The sequence below is a fragment of the Cygnus olor genome, chromosome 1 (assembly GCF_009769625.2).
Source record: "Cygnus olor isolate bCygOlo1 chromosome 1, bCygOlo1.pri.v2, whole genome shotgun sequence".
NCBI lineage: Eukaryota > Metazoa > Chordata > Aves > Anseriformes > Anatidae > Cygnus > Cygnus olor.
The window spans coordinates 36911969-36928032 of record NC_049169.1 but is presented as its reverse complement, the minus strand read 5'-3'; the positions used below and the strand labels follow the sequence as shown (position 1 = coordinate 36928032).

The 16064-nt window shown below is 43.7% G+C and overlaps 1 protein-coding gene across 7 annotated transcripts in view; it reads right to left on the bottom strand.

Annotated features, from left to right (window-relative positions):
- HMGA2 (high mobility group AT-hook 2) overlaps positions 1-16064 on the bottom strand; it is a 115868-nt gene that overhangs the window by 58705 nt on the left and 41099 nt on the right. For 2 of the 7 annotated variants that reach the window (XM_040552632.1, XM_040552628.1), the window contains exon 1: positions 156-1631. The exons of the other annotated variants lie outside the window; for them this stretch is intronic. In XM_040552632.1, the coding sequence (XP_040408566.1) occupies positions 156-195 (40 nt within the window). In that variant the 5' untranslated portion in view covers positions 196-1631. Of the gene's footprint in view, positions 1-155; positions 1632-16064 lie in introns of those variants that run through there. 7 annotated transcript variants of the gene reach the window in all.

Below are 16064 nucleotides of genomic sequence, written 5' to 3'. Positions count from 1 at the left end.
TTATATAAGTCGCGTCTTAAAACTTTCTCTGCTAAATGTCTCTCTGGTAGATTTTTACTACCAAGTGGCTGCCTCTGGGTCAGTTCAAGGAATCACAGGCACACAGTCAAGCTGCTGACCACATGCTCACCCACGGGGAGCAGCTGAAGTGATACCTTTTGCCTTCCATTTGCAGCAGGCTGGTGACACACACATGGCTGGCTGCCGCAGTTCAGCCAACAAGCAGCACTGATCTAGGTCCCATTCTTTTCAGGAGCTTTCTCTACAAAGTAACACACAATTGCTGTTACAGCTCTGGTTTACTTTGCAGAAAAGAGACAATGAATAAGAACACCTGAAAAGTCCAGGGTCAACCCCTTCCCTATTTTGCAACGTGAGCAGGTCATTGACTAGATTTTCCATTTTCAAAGTATTCCTTAGTATGGAGTAGAAGTGGACACTGCTGGCAAGTTTCCATGTAAGAGAAAGGATAGACTCTGAGAAAAAATAATGTCAATTTCTGAAATGTCTTCACAATAAGCCTTTCTCCCAGCTGACAGATAGAACTTTCCAAAATATTTTTCTTGCAAGCAGTAGAAAAATATACTAGGTAATTTATAATATAATTTAAACTCCTGGAACACACTTACAGATAAAAGAAGAAGCACAGACTACCATGCAGGCAATGAAGAGTTGGAATACGCCACTAATGCACTTTCTGCTGCCTAATTTCCTAAATGGGACAATGGCATTCTCCTTTATACAATTCCCCTGAGGTCTATGCATCAGAGATGTGCTATACATATAAGGTACTCAATTTGCAGTGTTTCACTCTTGTAAAAATTACTTCCCCAGACAGACGTCCAGAGCACTGAGAATAAAAATACCAGTTAACTCAGAAGAAAAAGAGACTATTTAAAATGTGGGCCACTCCAATTTAAATAAATGATTAACTTGTCCTAATTACATTACATTCTCCTACCTTACAATTTTCAGAAAGCTGAATAAATCATTCCTACCTCTGTCTTAATGGGGGAAAGTGGTAATTGTAGACACCAATAAATTTTGGAAATAAAAGCGTCTGTGTATAACAAGACTGTACTATTGATGTCAGAAACAGTCCCTTCCCTCATTCTTGATAGCAAGTTGCTCTAGCAAGCAGACTGATCTGAGTCTTTGAATTAAAACTATCGAGTGGTACCACAAAGGTTAATATAGGACACAGCACCTTGGGTACAACTTGACTCCAATGTGAGCATCTAAGTAAGCAGTTCAGAATGAGTGGGTGGAAGAAAAACTGAAAGATAATTTCTCAGTGAGACACCAAGAGGAGAATTCAGCCCCAGCTTCAGTACATACTGTTCCAACAGGGGATGACTGGGATAAGCCTGTTTCTATCAGCAAGCTTATCCTTTCAAATTAAGCAATCCTGAAATGACAATTACCTCAACAAACATTTTTTCAGGAAAAGTTGTATTTGTACTGCTGGTTCACATTCAGCATCCCAAATACCGTTTGTAGGCTACTTCTCCAGAGGATGTTTTCAATTACTTGGCTTCTTTTCTTGCTTCCCTACTCCCTCTGTCTCTCCCAACTATTACTCAGTCCCCATAAAATATTTCTGCTGTGGCTGTAACTTGGGCATGAGACATGTAAGCGTATACCCAGTCCGCACATGTAAGTAAGTTAATGACTAAGATTCTCTCATTACATGCTGTTTATATGCAGCTTTTACCACTTCCTGGTCAGAACAGACTTCTACTTTTTTGCTATATCAGAGCTCAGTTAAACCATCTAATCAACTTGATCAGCTCAGGCCAAGTTCATTCACCTCCATCTACCTTTGTAGAGTAGTAGGTGACTCAGGATTTCAGGATTTTTTTTTTTTTGGTCTAAACAAGTAGCTATTCAATTTTAGAGAAGCACATGCCCACTTTGGCTTTTGACATTAAATAAATCTAACGCCTTTACTGTGACAGAAGAGGAAGGGGGGCTCCAGGATGCTGCTCCAACGCTATTCCGCAGACCTATTCGTTAGCAAACACAGCTGATTTGATGGGGTTGTTTTGTTTTGTTGCTGGATCCACTACAAACACAAGGCACTGGCAGCTCAGCCAGCAACATATGAGAAGGGGCTTCCTCTCTCGCCGTAGCGTTCCTGGCGGCTTGAGCATGAACAGAAAAGGTGGACGGATGCCAATTGGCAGAAATAGCAGAAATAGCAGTGCACGATTCTAATACAAGCAGCAAAAAGACCAAGCATACAACATCTCTCTCTCTCATTGACTAAGGTTGCTTTGGCAAACAGCAGAAGGCTTTTTGCATGCTTATTTCCCTCTGGTCAGGGCAGATAGCTTTAATTATGTAGCCATGCAAGGTAATACTGCACAGTCTCTGGCAGTGTCGATGCACAAGGGTAGTAAATAGAAGGCAAAAGCACTGATCAGCTGTTAAGCAGCCCAGGGACACTCTCCATCTTGGCTTTCTAATGAAATTCCATATAAAGGGGCTTAGCTGGAGGACTCCTCAGACCGATTCACACACGCTGCAGGAACACATGGGAAAGGGTGTGCACCTACAGGGAAGGAAAATGTGTAAACAGCAGTGACTCAGTAATCCCAGCACATTTATGAAAGGCAGGTTCACTGGGATTAACATACTTCCTTCATCAACAGATCTTCATTAACAACCGCAGGGAGCATGTGCACACGTTTCAGTGTGTACAGAGTACAGCAGTGGGTGGACTGAATTCCTCAGCAGTTTTTTTTTTTTTTTTCCCTGTAGGATATTGACTGACCCAGACCAAGACAGATCTTTCCAACACTTTGCAATTATAATGAGGTCTTGCAGGCAGGTTTTTTTCCCTCAATAAATTACTATGATTATGTTTATGATTATGATCATAAATGATTATGATTATGATTATTATGATTAAATTTGATTAAATGATTAAATACCATTTTGCTTCTTAACTGAAAGATTGTTTCACAATCTATTAAGGATTCCTCCCCCCCAACAATCAACACTGACACTAAGACCAGCCAAAGCAAGATGGTTAATCCAGGGACTCCACGGAGCAAGGAAATAAAAGATCATTCCCAAATCAGAGGTGGATTTTCCACAAGAAATGAGCTTGTTTGATAAAAATCACAATTGCTATTTCTTTGTAAAAGCACTGGTGCCTCTGGCAGTTGTTTTGTTGCAGAAGGGATCGAGCAGGAAGGGATGGTGATCGGGTGAAATGCTTCACACTGGGCAGTGACAACAGATACAGGTCTTCTGGGAAGACGTGCTCTCTTGAAGTACCAAATTTGGTGTCAGCATGTTGAGAGACCACTCAGATCCTGTTGGCTGCAAGGTCTTGATCCTTTAATTCTCAGTAAAGCTAACTTTCCACTGACTTTGGTGGGCTCTGTATCAGCCTGATAGAGGTACTTATATTCAAGTCAGACTAAACGTGCTCATGTACAGCATGAGGTTGTATGACACCTATTTTGGTAAACACCAGCAGCTTGATGCTTAGATTCATGGAAGAAACTTATGGTCCTTCTTTACTCTGACTTGGAAGCTATTAAAAGATGGCACCTGTACGGTGTATTTGAGGATGTCAAGGGCAGCACTTAGCTCATAAGCACCCTAAACAAAGGATTTAAGCTGTCATAGGACTGGTGCCCTATGCAGGCAGTTCCAATTAAGTCAACATAAAGCTGAAGACTGAGCCTTCATTATCCTGTAATTGGAAACCGATCCTGTTTGGTGCTTATCCCTTCATATAAGAAGATATGGCAAAGCAAGGATGCTCAGCATAAGGTGTTCAGCATCTTCAAGAATTAAGTCCTGATGGTGTTACTATTGTAAGGACAGCAGAAGCTGAGTGCTCTGTGAAGAACCATCTTTTTTCCTTTGTTTTGAAATAGGCTACTGTTGATTTTAGTTGATTCCACTCGCTGTTGTCTTAGAAAAGCTAGTCACCAGTCAATTCCCACCACCTCTCTTCATGTCTCTCATGATTTGATATACTATCCTAAATCACCTCTTTCCCAGGCTGAAGAATCACAGCTTACTCAGTCATTCTTCACAGGCTAGCCACTCATATGGTGGCCTTGTTGATCACCCTTTGAACCTTCTGTTCTACTACTTCCTTTGTAGGATGAGAAGACGAGAACTCCACATCGCATTCAAGAGGCTGACAAACACATTAGCATACAGACTCCAACCCACCTTCAGCTTCCATGCAATGATTTTGGAGGGGAGCTCAATACAAAGGGAGTCTAATGATAGGGCATGCCTCCCTACAGCACCTAAAATGTTACAGTCTTAATAAAAATGTTTATCTGAAGGACAAGTTAGATTTAAATACACAGCTCTGCAAATTACACCTTGTGGTAGTAGAAAACAGTTCAAAGAAGCAGTTGATTGAATAGGTTGAGTACTACACATACAGAAATCCCATGCTTCTTGGCTGGCTATGTGGGTGGGTGGGTGGGGAAGAAGGCTCAGGGCGGAGTGAGGGAGGGGACAACGGTGTGTTTTGTTTGTTTATAGCTTGAGTGATTTGGTAGTGTGTGTTTTCCTGTGGGAGTGCCTGGCTCTATCTCTAGTGATCTCAAATCAGTGTTAAAGGTTTGTGAATGGGTTACAGAATGAGCAATGGCACCTCCCATCGTTAGCTGTCTACATTTTTTATAACCACTTGCATACTTTTGGTCAACCACTGTAAAATAAACAGTCCTTCCCAAATGTTTTTGTTTTCTTTGACAGCACAGCAATAATTCACTTGGAATGCTGCAGAATATAATAGCACTTTAAAGCTGCTGTAAAGCTGCCTTTTTATGATTTACGTTTGAGTTGTTTTCAAGCAAAAAAGATGCCAGACCTACAAAAGTATGTGAAATTAGAAGATGTATCATGTATGCTTGTACATGATATGGGGGGGGGGGGAGGAGGTATATGGGAGAAACTATTTAAAATAATTTTCATTTTGCAGGGAAGATCTGATCCCTTGCCTGTGTCTTTGAAAAATGACTCAATGCAACAGCCAGATTACCTTCTGCAACTACCAAAATCTAATCAAGATGACCGGAATGAGCATCTTTCAACATGAACTCTTAGGACCTCATATTTCCTGTGCCCCGTGTACAGAAAAACAGTACACTCATAAATAGACGTTGCATCTGACCAGAAGAAACATTTTGCAGATGGAACATTAGATGGCTGCAAATGCAATCAGGACTCCAGACAAGTGCAGAAACCTGTGAAAATGACTCGTGTCTGTCATCCTGCACTACCCGGGAGCAAATCCACGTGACCACAGATATTTATGTTCAGCCAGCATCATTGTAGTTCTCTCTCTCATTTTCTTTCTGAAAACTCTTGCCTGCAGCCTGCACAACAAAGACCCTAAATTGTGCTGTATGGTGAGGAGGAATAAGCTGTACGTGGAGTTTGCTCCTGAAGGCTCAGAGGTTATCAGTTTGGCCATCACACCTGCATTCCTGACAAACAGCTGGGGACCCAGAGAGGCCCGGCCCAGCTCAGTGCTTCTCCAGCAGAGAGCAGTGATACACTGTCAGTGACTCAGCCCTGGAAAGCAGGGCAGCTTCCAAGAACCAGCAAAGGCAAAGCTCAAAGTTGGCAGGCTCACCAAGGCGAATGTCAGGAGCTGGACTTGGAGAAACAGATGACAAGGTGGGATCATCTGAAAAGAGAGTCATTAAAAATACCTGCCTGCACAGCAGCCCTCACCTCAGTGGGATTACTCGTGTGAGTAAGGATCTGAGCTCAGATCCTTGCAGTATTTTGCACTGTAAGCCAAGAAGTGCAGGGGGCATTTGTACCATAAACTCCACCTGCCTCCAGATTAGCAACTGATACTCTGGCAGCCTTTGCTAAAGGTGCTTATACCTGTTCACGGTGCTTATGCTTCAAATGATACCAAGGAGAAGACACCATGCTGCCAAAAGAATAGCATCTACCTTACGAACTGTTTGAAATGGCATAGTCACTGCAAATTTGACTAATTCAGGTTGTAAGCAAAGGCAAGTTTTACAGGCAGGAGACTCTTTCATTAGACCAATCCATACCTACTGAAAAGAAATGACCAGCTTGTCTCAAACTTTGCCCTGCATATAGCATGCTTCATATACTTCAAGGACAGGCTTACATATATCCACATGCACATCCATACACATGGCCACTTCAGCTCTTACACCCCGTATGCATTTTATCCTCGTATATAGTCTCAATCACCACTACTAGCAGTAAAAAAGCCAAAATGAGAACCCCTCTTAAGCAAGAAAAGTTACAGATTGCTAAATCACAGATTTTATTGCCAGAAATTAAATCACAGATGTATTTTATTGTTAGATAGTCTAAGCAACAGGTGGAGGATGGCCTTACCTGTCCCAACCCCTAGGAACTGATCTGGCTCCCTAGAAGAAAGCCTTTACAAGTGGAAAGTTTTTCCCATGTCCCGTCTGCTAATAAAATACACGTTTGTTTTCTACCTAAAGATGTCAAAGTATTTTTCAAAGTGAAGGACCAGAATTATTGTTCCTATTTTAGACATGATGAAAGGTGAAGCACGGGAAGTGAACTGTCTGCACTGAGGACCCGAAGCCAGGCAGGCAAGTTTGTGTTGTACACTGATGGTCCCCAACCTGCTTGTAGCCAGGCCCCTCTGCCACTGCCTTTTTGCCTGCCACATCGTCTCAGCTCTCTGCCCTTGCCACCTCAACCTCCCTCTGCGCTTCACTCATCCCACACTGTCCTCTTGACATTGCCTGCTCCCTCCTCCCTGCCTAATGCCTCACCTCTCCATCACCCTCCTGTGCTAGCAGGGAGCCCACGCTAAGGCTTACAGGCTGGTGCTCCCCATGGCACCTTTGGGTGACAGCAGCTGGTTTCAACCCTAACTTGCCTGTTCTGTTAAGTCTTGCTGGTACTGGCAGGACCCAGACTGGGTCGCCTTTTTGCTATCTGGGTATTGGTAGGGCTGGGGAGTTCAGGCAAGCTTCTGTCCTCTGGTGCCGCAACCCAGACAGATGCTGGCCACTGCGTCCAAAGGAACAGCTTGTCTTTATTCTTCCTACTCTCTTCCCCTTCATTCCTGCCTTGGTAGCCCCAAGATATTTCCAGGGCAGCACCAATTAAAAAACTTTTCTGTAAAAATGTTGAGGCAACAGAAATGTGCAAGGATTCCATCAGGACAGACCTTCACAGTGGTACACGTGAGATTCTGCTGTTTCCTCCTCTCATTTCACCATATCCCGTCTGAAGTAGCCCTATGCTTTTTCATCTCAACTATGCACGTGGGTGCAATTCCTTTTTTTACTCAAATAACCGAGTATTCTTTCTGCATCTTGTGGGCACATGACCCTGCAGGACAAAGCGTGAATAAAAAGAGTCTGAGACAGAGCTTTGTCCTGTGTAATGGTCTCCAGCCTTCCCCACCACTGGGCAACAATGCGAAGGAGAAGGAAAACACTGCTTTCTCTGTCAGCCTGAGCTGTACTGCCAGTGGGATGTTGTACCTATGGGTCATGCTACTAGATGGTCTTGTAGACATTGAGTAGCTTGCATATAGATCCGTAGTTCAACTGGTATGAAAATAACCATGAAAGCAAAAATTGATTTTTTTTTTCAGATCAGACCCTTTGCCATACCCTAACCTTTCACCCTTCTCTTGCAGCCAGCAATTCCTTATTTCTGCTTGAATTTAGAAATGATACAAGCCTATTTATTTGTCATCAGTATTTTGAAATTTAAGTCTGGCACTACTTGGAAAGATACGGAGCTACCTGTTATTGTATTTTTTGTTTGTTTTTAATTATAAAATTAGGCTGGTATTATTTAAATAACAGCCTCTGCTAGGGCTTTCTGATATCCTCTCAAGTCGAGAGACTGAGGAGGCAGTGATCTCCTTTCCCCAGGAGAAGGCATGCTGGAAGGCATAAGAAGAGCAAAACACTTCTCTATGCACATAGCAGGTGCAAAACCTTGGTGCAGATGGTTGTCTTTCATGTTCTCAGAGGGAAAAAATCTGTTTTTAATTGGTATTTTTTGTAGCTCACAGTTCATCAAGATGGTTCGAACTGGCACGTTTTCATGAGCCTCCAGCACCTGCGGTAACCTTTTGTGGTTTCAGGAGGAACAAGAAAGTGCATCTTTTTCATAATGTTGAGGAAGGATGAGAAAGAAAAAAAAAAAAAAAAAGGAAGTTTTGATCCCCAAGATAGTGATGAAATGCCATGTCTACAATAGCACTTGCTACCAAGTCCGTAAGAGGCAAAGCAATGCTCTCAGTATCCATTACCCACTCCACCTTCATCACCCAGCTGAGCCAGGAGCTGTGGGCTGCCTCCCTTGAGCATTCAAGGACTCAGAGGAGGAAGAAGGATCGGTGCAGCTCCTCTCCCCAAAAGCACATGTGCAACGCGGTGACTTTCAGAGGACTGGCCCAAACCCTGCGACACTCCACGTCTCACACCCCTCTAGGTGACTGCGGCCTGATACTTTGTGAGATTCCCTTCAGAGCGATCCTGTCTTGGTTCCTGGGAGCATCCATCACCCTGCTCGCTCCTCTTCCCACCACCTCCTTGGGCCCTGCTGTTGGGCAGCAGCAAATAAAGGGGCAATCAGCACACCTCTAGCCCGGGCTCCCCAGCTATTGAAGAATGCGGGCTGCTGCGCTGGCTGAAAGGCTTGGGAAAGTGCAGCCCTGCTGTTTCATGTCAACATTCCTCCCCCTCTGCCTTTCCCAAGGTCTCAGGCAGAAAATCCTTTTTTGTTCTTATCAGTTCAAACAAGAACAATGAATTCCTCAAGCCCGCAAGAATGTGACAAGGTGCCAACAAAGCCAACCAGGAAGGTGATGTATGGTCTATAGGCTGCAGCTCAAATAAATCACTTCACAAACCAGTGCTGCAAGGAGTGATTTCAAACAGCTTAGAGCCTCCAGTTCTAGCTCTGCCCTTCAGATTTTCACCTGCCAAGTATCCCAAATAAAAGCACTGTGTGTGACGCTAAAATGCTGCGTGCCCTTTGCTTTTGTTAACAGGAATAACTATGCAGCATGTAATTAAATCAATATTACAGTGGGGTGTCTGCACAGCTTTGGTGAAGGCAAGAGTTGCAGTTTCCATCATAAACCCCTAAATTTGAAAGTTTACAGCTGGCTGTAAAACTGGCTCACTGAGCAGAACTTGGCATGCACAGCTGTTAGCCAGGGAGCAAACGATTTTTACCATATTTCAAAAATAATTGGTTTGGCTCTTTTAAAATCTTACTAACGTTTTAAAAAATGAGGTTACCATGTCTGGATGCTTCTTAGCGTATATCTTCCATTTCTACAAAGAAACACTGGCAGGCAACTGATCTCCTAGTAAGCCAGTCTGATTGGGAAAATAAAAGAGTAATGACCAACATGCTCAGTCATAAAAAGGCAGCTTAGCAGGTACATATTCCACATGCATAAGGATCTGGATGTCTTGTCCTCTGCTTGGACAGCGTGCCTTCTAGAGAATTCACGATGCTCGACACTGCAGACATTAGCACAAGAATAATTGTTTCATACTGAATTACACTGACATTAGTGAAAATTCACAGTGTGGGCAGAATGGCAAGCAGGTATCCAAGATGCTCAGTCCATGCATGGGCCCTTTACCAGCCAGTGATTAAAATGAAGCATGCCCAGCCTTGCTGTAAGCTATGGGCTGCTCAAATTTAGCTTCCCCATGCATCGCTGCCACCACACCAGCAGCACCCAGCCCTTTGCAGCACAGCACACATGCAGGAGGTGCTCAGCGGCATGGGCAGCAGCTGTGCAGCCCCTGGGGGAGCCTCCATGGCACCGGTGGCACACACAGTACAGCACCAGCCCTAGGAAGCAAGCTGTTGGGAGCGATGACCCGTGACACACCATCAAACTCCTCACTGCAAAGAACTTCACCATGGATGGATTTTTCCTATTTTACATCACCTCATCTCATCTCAGGAGACACACTGCTTGGCAGTCACACCAGCACTGCACCTACACCATCATCTACCTCATCTACATCCTGCCTCACCAGTGTACATACTACTAGGACATCAGCTGCAAAGGGTGCACTACATCCATGCATCCCTGTCCTGCTTGTCCTCAGAAAACAAAGTATCTCCTGCTCTTAGCCTATGGCAACCAGGCTTTCCTGGATTTGCACCGTCTAAGCTGGCCATGCCTACAAGCTATTGACTAAGAAACACCATAAAGAGGAAGACATAATATAGCTGGCTGATGGAGCTTGGTGCTTTTCAGGTATTTTTACTGCTTGTGTTAGTAACCAGTAATGTACCAGCAAATTTGTTGGAGAGTACTGAAAAAAAGCAATACCATCTCTGTAATAAGAAATCTTTCTGTGGCTCTCTATTGCTACATTTTTCCTAATAAATGAGGAGAGACAGAGCTGGTGTTCTGTTATGCCTCTAACCCTACTGGTCACCTTTTAACATGGCTTCATTTGCAGCAGGACTTGGTCGTCCATCTTTAAGGGGCAGACTTGCACAGCTATGAAGAAACAGTTTTCTTTAAACTCTGCACAGATATGTTTTAAAAAAATCACTGCCCTAAATACATATCTTATACAACATACCTAAGCAGTCAAGTAAGTAATTTGTATGCTGGGTTGAAATGGCTTATTTGGAATTGCTGCAGTCTGCAGTGCAGCCTGCTGAGCATGTAGTAGGGGTCAAAAAACCCTTCTGGAGAGATTTCTGTGTACAGGTCACTCTAGCAGAATGGGAAAGACTCTTCTGATATCCACCTTGCCACTTCTGCTCCCTGAAGGAGTCCTTGTGGGCATGAATATGCATATCAGTGCCCTGGTTTATGCCAGTCAAAACAACCATTGCTGCCAGTGAGCCAAGCGGTCCGGATTGAAGCCTTCCAAGGCTGGGGGCTGCACAAAGCATACAAAGAAGGCAACCACCACTTCAGGTTGTGCGCTGCATTTAGAAGGAGTTTTTTTTTTTCTTTTTTCTTTTTGTTCTGACACTGAAATGCAGCATTCCTGATGCATGAGGTGTGGCAACAACAGAGGTGAGACGTGGCGTGGAGCCCAGACTCGCTCGCTTAGGCATTATGATCAGGCTGAGATTTCTGTCACTTTGATGGGACAGGTGAGAGACAGGGAGAGGGGAAAGCTGGGCTCCTGGAACCAGTGAGACAGGTGATAGAAACAGGAGAAGACACAGGATGGCAGTGGTGACTGGCAGGAAAACAGCTGGGAGCTACTACCTTGACAGACTTGCATGCTAAGCTCCGTAATGGGTCCTGGGATACTAGGTGAACTTCTTTCTTAAAATCTCAGATGCTGGAGCCAAATGCAAATATAAGAATATTAAAATACATCATCATTAAGGCGTTTTAATGGAAAAGCTCAAAATCCTGAAGGCAAATATAAAAGCTGCTGCTTTTTCAAGTTGCTCATGATTCTCGGCCAATCTCATGAAGCCTGGTGTACATGTTCTCTTTCAGCAAAACTTCTGTACAACTACAGAAATTATATACAGAAAGCACTGAGGCACTTCACAAAATCACATACGCAGTTCTTGATTGAGAGAGCTTTTGATGTTACAGAAGAAGCAAGGGGCAGAGAAGAAGAACTACAAGGAACAGAAACTATTTCTACGTTACCACTAGACATTTATATTTGATGGTACTTATAAAGTCTTGACAGTCTCCATCTGCTCTACACTCTGTTGGCCTACATAAATAGAAATTATAAAAATATAAGGAACTTTTAGATAAAATATCTGATTTTATTGTACTCTTAATTCACTTTTACCTTGTAAGTGTAATTCAGGCCATACTAAATTATGTATCTACACAACATGAAGATAAAGAGGCCTAAAAAGACCTAAATTAGCTCCATTCTTCTATTAAATCACTTTTTTATATCAAGCTTGAAGAACTCCATGGGAATTTTAACTAACAGAGACAGTATGTTAATCCATTTCACCTCAAGAGCACAAGGTCTTAGCACGTATTATGAGCAGAAATGATCTTTAGCATCCTCTTATTCTCACCTCATAAAACAAACAAGTGAACACGTAGTTTGGCACAAACCTCCCTGCTCAAGAAAGGCCCCAAATGACATAAGAGCAGATGTCACCAGCTGGGGCTGAATTATAGTAAATTGCCTCCCACCATGAGCACTGTGTCCTGTGCCTACCACAGGTATATTTCGCTGCAGCATCTTGCTCAAATAAATACATATTTGCAAAGCAAATGAATACAGATTTTTACTACAAATTACACAGTATGATTAATTCCCAATTTCCATCTCTGAAATAGTGTCAAGAATGAGTCAAATCACTGTCCAATAAAATTACAACTCAAAAGTAATACTTAATGAAATCCTGTATGAAGTTTGTCGTGAGCTAATTTTGTGACACCTGCAAAAGGAGAAATTCGCTTTCCGTGTGACCTAAATAAACGCTGTCACAGGGGGTAAGAGGGATAAGTGACCCAATCCCGCTTATTTTGCTTACTGCCCATTTGAATTCACCGTGCTTGCAGGATTTCGCTGACTGCCCGGCCCCTGGGAGCTCTGAGACCTCCATCAGTTTCCAAACAGTTGGAACAAAGCTAAAAAAGCCTCCATAATGAAAACAAGTGGCTGGTGATATGGTACGGTTAATCCTCCACTCTTAATTACACTAATGACTTATTTGGTTACTAATATCACATTATTAGTAAAATCTCTGCACTGTTATTCAGATCCTGAATGATAATCTTTTCTCTGCTACCTCTTCCCTAAAAACATCAGAATGGACATGCCAGGTAGGCCATGAAGCCCAACAACCCTTCTGAAACAGCCACCAAGGAGGAAAGCTTACAGAAAACAGTAGGAGTACAACAAGCACATAATGATATTTCCCGTAATGCTGCCTCAGTTTTCAATGGTTTATGGCTCTGGGACATACTGAACCTAAGCTGTGGTATGGAAAAGCCCTAGACGAAATCACCCTCTCTGCATCTATGCAATTAATCTTTGAATTCACGTAAAAACTTTCAGTTGCTTCAGCATCCTGTTTTCAAAATGTATTGTGTGAAAAAACATCTCCTTTTGTTTCCATCAGACTGACCAGCTATCAGTTTCATTAAATGACTCCTGGTTCTGTTATGAAAGGCATGACAGTGAACGTTTCCACTCCTGGGTGCCACTACTGATTTTGAGACCCCCCCCAATGAACACATCCTACCCACTCATCCTCCATCCTGGCCAAAGAGCCCCATTCTACTTGATTTTTCACTTGAAATTCCTTCGATACCTTTAATTACTGATGTTACTCTCCTATGTGTCTTCTCCAGTCTTGCTCTCTTCTTCTTAATTCCCCACACCCTCAACACTGAAATTTTTGGCTACCAGAGGAGAGCCTCCAGGATGGCTAAGGAATGCTCAGTGGTGTCTGGAGGAGACCTGACGTTTCCTCTGGCTATGTCTAGACTGGGTGACGGCTGAATGCTGTGGTGGGCCAATCGTCCTGGTCAGGGATGGAGCCTGAGCATGCCATGGCCCCCTTTTGGCTCTGGCTGTGTCTAGACTGGGTGGCGGCTGAATCCTGTGGTGTGCCAGTTGTCCTGGTCAGGGATGGGGCTTGAGCATGCCTTCTGGCCCATGCCTTCTTGTCTCCTTTGAACTCAGAGTTGTGTGTGTTTTGGGTGAGGGAAGAGTAGGAGGCTCCTGTGTCTTGCCTGGACATGGATTTGGAGCATGGCTGGGGTGCACATCTGGAGTTAGAAGCTTGCAAATACTCTCAAGTGCGCTAATTCATATGTAACCTTTATATTCTCATAAAACGGCTTATGACTGGCCTAGCTGTTTGGGTAAGTAATGATTTCTGTTGCTCTGAAGGTCAAGCAAAATGTGAAGTCATCTGACTTTGCCCTTCTACAACTCAGTGCTTTATAACTCAATGCTTTCCTGATATTAGCACGAACTCAGGCATCCTAAAAATCCTGCATACCCTTCAGTCCACGGCTCGAGAAAGAAGCCTGCTGCTATCTCAGCTTCCCTATGTCAGTCACATAACTTTGCCCCAAAGACAGGGGATGAACAATGTCGCAGCGGCCTGAAATACCATACCAACTCATTGGTTTTGTCCCTTTCCCCCTCAGTTTTTTTGACTGCAAGCCTTCCCTGTGACTGTACAGAACATATCGCACTGTGGAAACACCTGTGCTGTCAATAGTGACGGCCTGGGGTCTCTGCACGTGAAGTCTCCATCCTCCCCAGCGAAGCATCACCGGCTCAGCTGCAGTCTCTCCTCAGGACCTCTGGCTTTCCCCGAGGCTCGTTCTGCAGAATGCAGAGGAGATGAAGTAAAACCAGGGATGGTCGTGCAGGTCCTACCTTTTTCTCTCTTTACAGAGATTAACCAGAAACAAAAACACAGCCTCTGGCTGTTTCACTGAGTTACCAGTGTTTCCAAGACTTGTGCTAGGCATGCAAAGTACGTATTCTTGAGGATTTATTTTTGTTTACGGTTTGTTTGCTTTTTAAACTAAGCTGCTTAAGTTCCCATTAAGGAATTGTGCACTGCCTATGCAGGCACAGCTAAATTAGCTTTGCAGCAACCCGCCTTTGCCCTGAGCTGCTCCTGACAACATTCCAGTTGTTTTGGGAAACCCAGGATCTGTCAGATGGCAAACGTGGTCTTCCTACTGTTCAACTGCCCCTTCAGCCAAGGAGACAAGAGCTTAAGGGATCTGGCTTCTCTTCTGACAGCTTCAGTAACTGCACCTGAAGTGAGACTGGAGTTTCTTGGTGAATAGAGGAGTGCTGTTGTGATATTGTCTCTCTACAGAGCCCTGGATAAATTTTTATGTCCACTTTAGCACCACTTTAGCACCTGTTGTTCTCTATATAGTTAAAGAAAAATGAAGAAATTAAACCACCACTGACCTACACTAACAGGCACAGCGTTATTTGGCAATGCTTTAAAGCATGAGTTAACCTGAACTTAGATTTTTAATGTGTAACTGGTCTCCCATCTTTAGCCGGAAGCTTCATAAAATGTAAATCTACCGCACTCTAACACGTGCACGATTTCACCCATGGCTTCTTAAAGGGTTTGTTTTTCTGGTGCCGTGTCTGATGCATGAGGAGGAAAAATCCTACAGGGAACTGGACAGGCAGACCTTGATGTTGTTCCTGGTTGAGCCAAAGACTTTCTTTGCTTCTCTGACAAAGACAATGACCCTGATTTTTACTGGCTATAAAATGGGATATCCCTGCCTTGTAGCTATTCCAGCTTAGGTCACAAGCCCTTATGGAAGTGCTCAGACATTGCTGCAATAAATAAAGATTACGTTTTCAAATGTCATAGGGGCTAGGGAGTCTTTACTGGTTGAATACATCAGAAAAATAATGTCTCAAATTCACGCAAGCTTCCACTGAAATAAACCAGAGAAAACAGAAAAGAAAAACACACAAACCTAATCAGGCGGAGACAGTGCTCGTAGGGTACTGCACAACACCCTCTAAGCCAGCACTTCCCTAGCACTCCTGGACTCACCCAACACAAAGGAAAGGCGCCGCTGCCCTCACTGCAGGCCCTGGAGGAGGGCTGAGATGCAGGCACCCCTGCCACCGCCTGCCCCCAGGGAACCTGGCAGCCCCACAGGGTGCACAACGCAGCGCCCAGCACCAGCTGAGGGGTACCCTTCCGACTGACAGGATTTACTTTCCCTGCATTGTGTTTCTGCAAAATCAGCTGTGAAAGAAGTTGACTGACTCAAAAGACTTTTACCACAGGTGTATCTACCTCACTGCTTTGAAAGGGTCCTTCGAATTCCTCATTTTTGTTTGGTTGTTTGGTTGTTTTTTGAGGGAGAAGAGCAGTGCAGTAAGAGCATTATTTTCCTGCTCTGTCTACATTCATTATGTCCCACCTCGTGATATTAGGATGAATTTCAGTGAATCCAAATATAACCTCTACCACAATACCACCTGAAACTCAGCATGTTCTTCCCATCCAACAAATGCACTTCATTATGTATCACCGGATATATATGTATGCATAACCCGGAACATTTGCAAATA